The sequence below is a fragment of the Corapipo altera genome, unplaced genomic scaffold (assembly GCF_003945725.1).
Source record: "Corapipo altera isolate COAL_440 unplaced genomic scaffold, ASM394572v1 63944, whole genome shotgun sequence".
Taxonomy (NCBI): domain Eukaryota; kingdom Metazoa; phylum Chordata; class Aves; order Passeriformes; family Pipridae; genus Corapipo; species Corapipo altera.
In genome coordinates, this window is record NW_020891658.1 from 1 (window position 1) to 1,339 (window position 1,339).

A 1,339-nucleotide genomic window follows, 5' to 3' on the forward strand; every position below is an offset into this window, starting at 1 on the left:
GTGCAACAGGGCATAGCTGAAAACGCCAGTTTTCAAACTACACCTAAATTACCCAAGTCCTAGTTAAAACACACTTAAAATGCACAGCCCCAGAGGCAGATCAGCTGCAGGCACGGAGCCCGACAGCCCCGGGAGCGCCCCCACCCCGGCGGTACCTGCCCGTGCCCCAAAAACCTGCCTTGGACACGTAGTACTTGTTGACACCCGAGATCCGCCGATCCCTTTCCATCAGGGTCCACTGGAAGGGGAAGCGGGCGATCCTCTTCTCCTGTGGGCACAGCGATGCCTGTTACGGCCCCGGGCAGGGCCCCCGGCGGGTTCGCCGGTATGGGGTCCCGAGGGATGGGGGAAAGGGGAGCCCCGGGAAGGAAGGAAGGAAGGAAGGGATCCCACAGGGATGCAGGGGGCTGAGGGGTAAGGGCGGTCCCGGAGGGAAGCGGAGCCCCGGGGCCGCGGGACCCGCCTCGCGCTGACCTTGCCGCCGTTGTTCAAGCGGTTTATGAACATGGTGGAGAAGCCGGGGATGCTGAGGCAGACGCCCATGATGGCCATGCCGGGCAAGATCTCGTACCACATCCTGCCGGTGCCGCTCCCGGTCCCGGTGCCGGTCCCGCTGCGCCGCTCCCGGGGCACTCCCGGCCTGCCCCGCGCCCTTCCCGGCCTGCCCCGCGCCCCTCAGCCCGGTGGGCTCGGAGGGGCGGCGGGAGCGACAGCGCTTGCGGGGGACCGGCCCTCGGCAAGGAACGAGGCCGAGGCCGAGGCCGTACCCGCGCCTCAGCCCGCCTGATCCCAATCCCGATCCCGATCCTTATCCCAATCCCGCACCCGGTGCCGGTCGCTGACACCGCCGGGACTGGCGGTGCCGGGCGCGGTGCACGCCGGGAGTTGTAGTCCGGCGGAGCCCTCGGCCCGTTTCAGGCGTAGTCTCGCGAGAGGCGGCGGCCAATGGGCGCGCGGGGGCGCGCGGCGCTGCCCTGGCCCGGGATCGGGATCCGGAGCGGGGCCGGGATGAAGGAGGACAAGGAGAACGCCAGGCCCAAGGAGCGGCGCGGGGCCGCCGCCGGGCCGGGGGCTGTGCTGGGCGCGGGGCCGGGCCCTGCCGCCGGCACGGAGGGCAGGGCCGGCGCGGCCGAGATCGACCGCCTGGAGCGGCCCAAGGACAAGAAGGAGACGCTCAGCAAGGTGGGGCCCGCGCGGCGCTCGGGAACGGGCATCCCCAAGGGAACGGGCACCCCCAAGGGAACGGGGCATCCCCCGGGAACGGGGCACCCCCCGGGAACGGGCACCCCCAAGGGAACGGGCACCCCCAAGGGAACGGGCACCCCCAGGGAACGGGCAC

The 1,339-nt window shown here is 71.4% G+C and overlaps 1 protein-coding gene across 1 annotated transcript; it reads right to left on the reverse strand.

Annotated features, from left to right (window-relative positions):
- Nucleotides 1–85: 85 nt before the first annotated feature.
- LOC113942588 (NADH dehydrogenase [ubiquinone] 1 alpha subcomplex subunit 1-like) lies at nt 86–693 on the reverse strand. The gene is made up of 2 exons (XM_027633691.1): nt 475–693; nt 86–268 (listed from the first exon to the last, which is right to left on the reverse strand). Exons 1-2 carry the CDS (start codon nt 574–576, stop codon nt 101–103), a joined length of 270 nt encoding a protein of 89 aa, XP_027489492.1. The 5' UTR covers nt 577–693; the 3' UTR covers nt 86–100.
- Nucleotides 694–1,339: the final 646 nt, after the last annotated feature.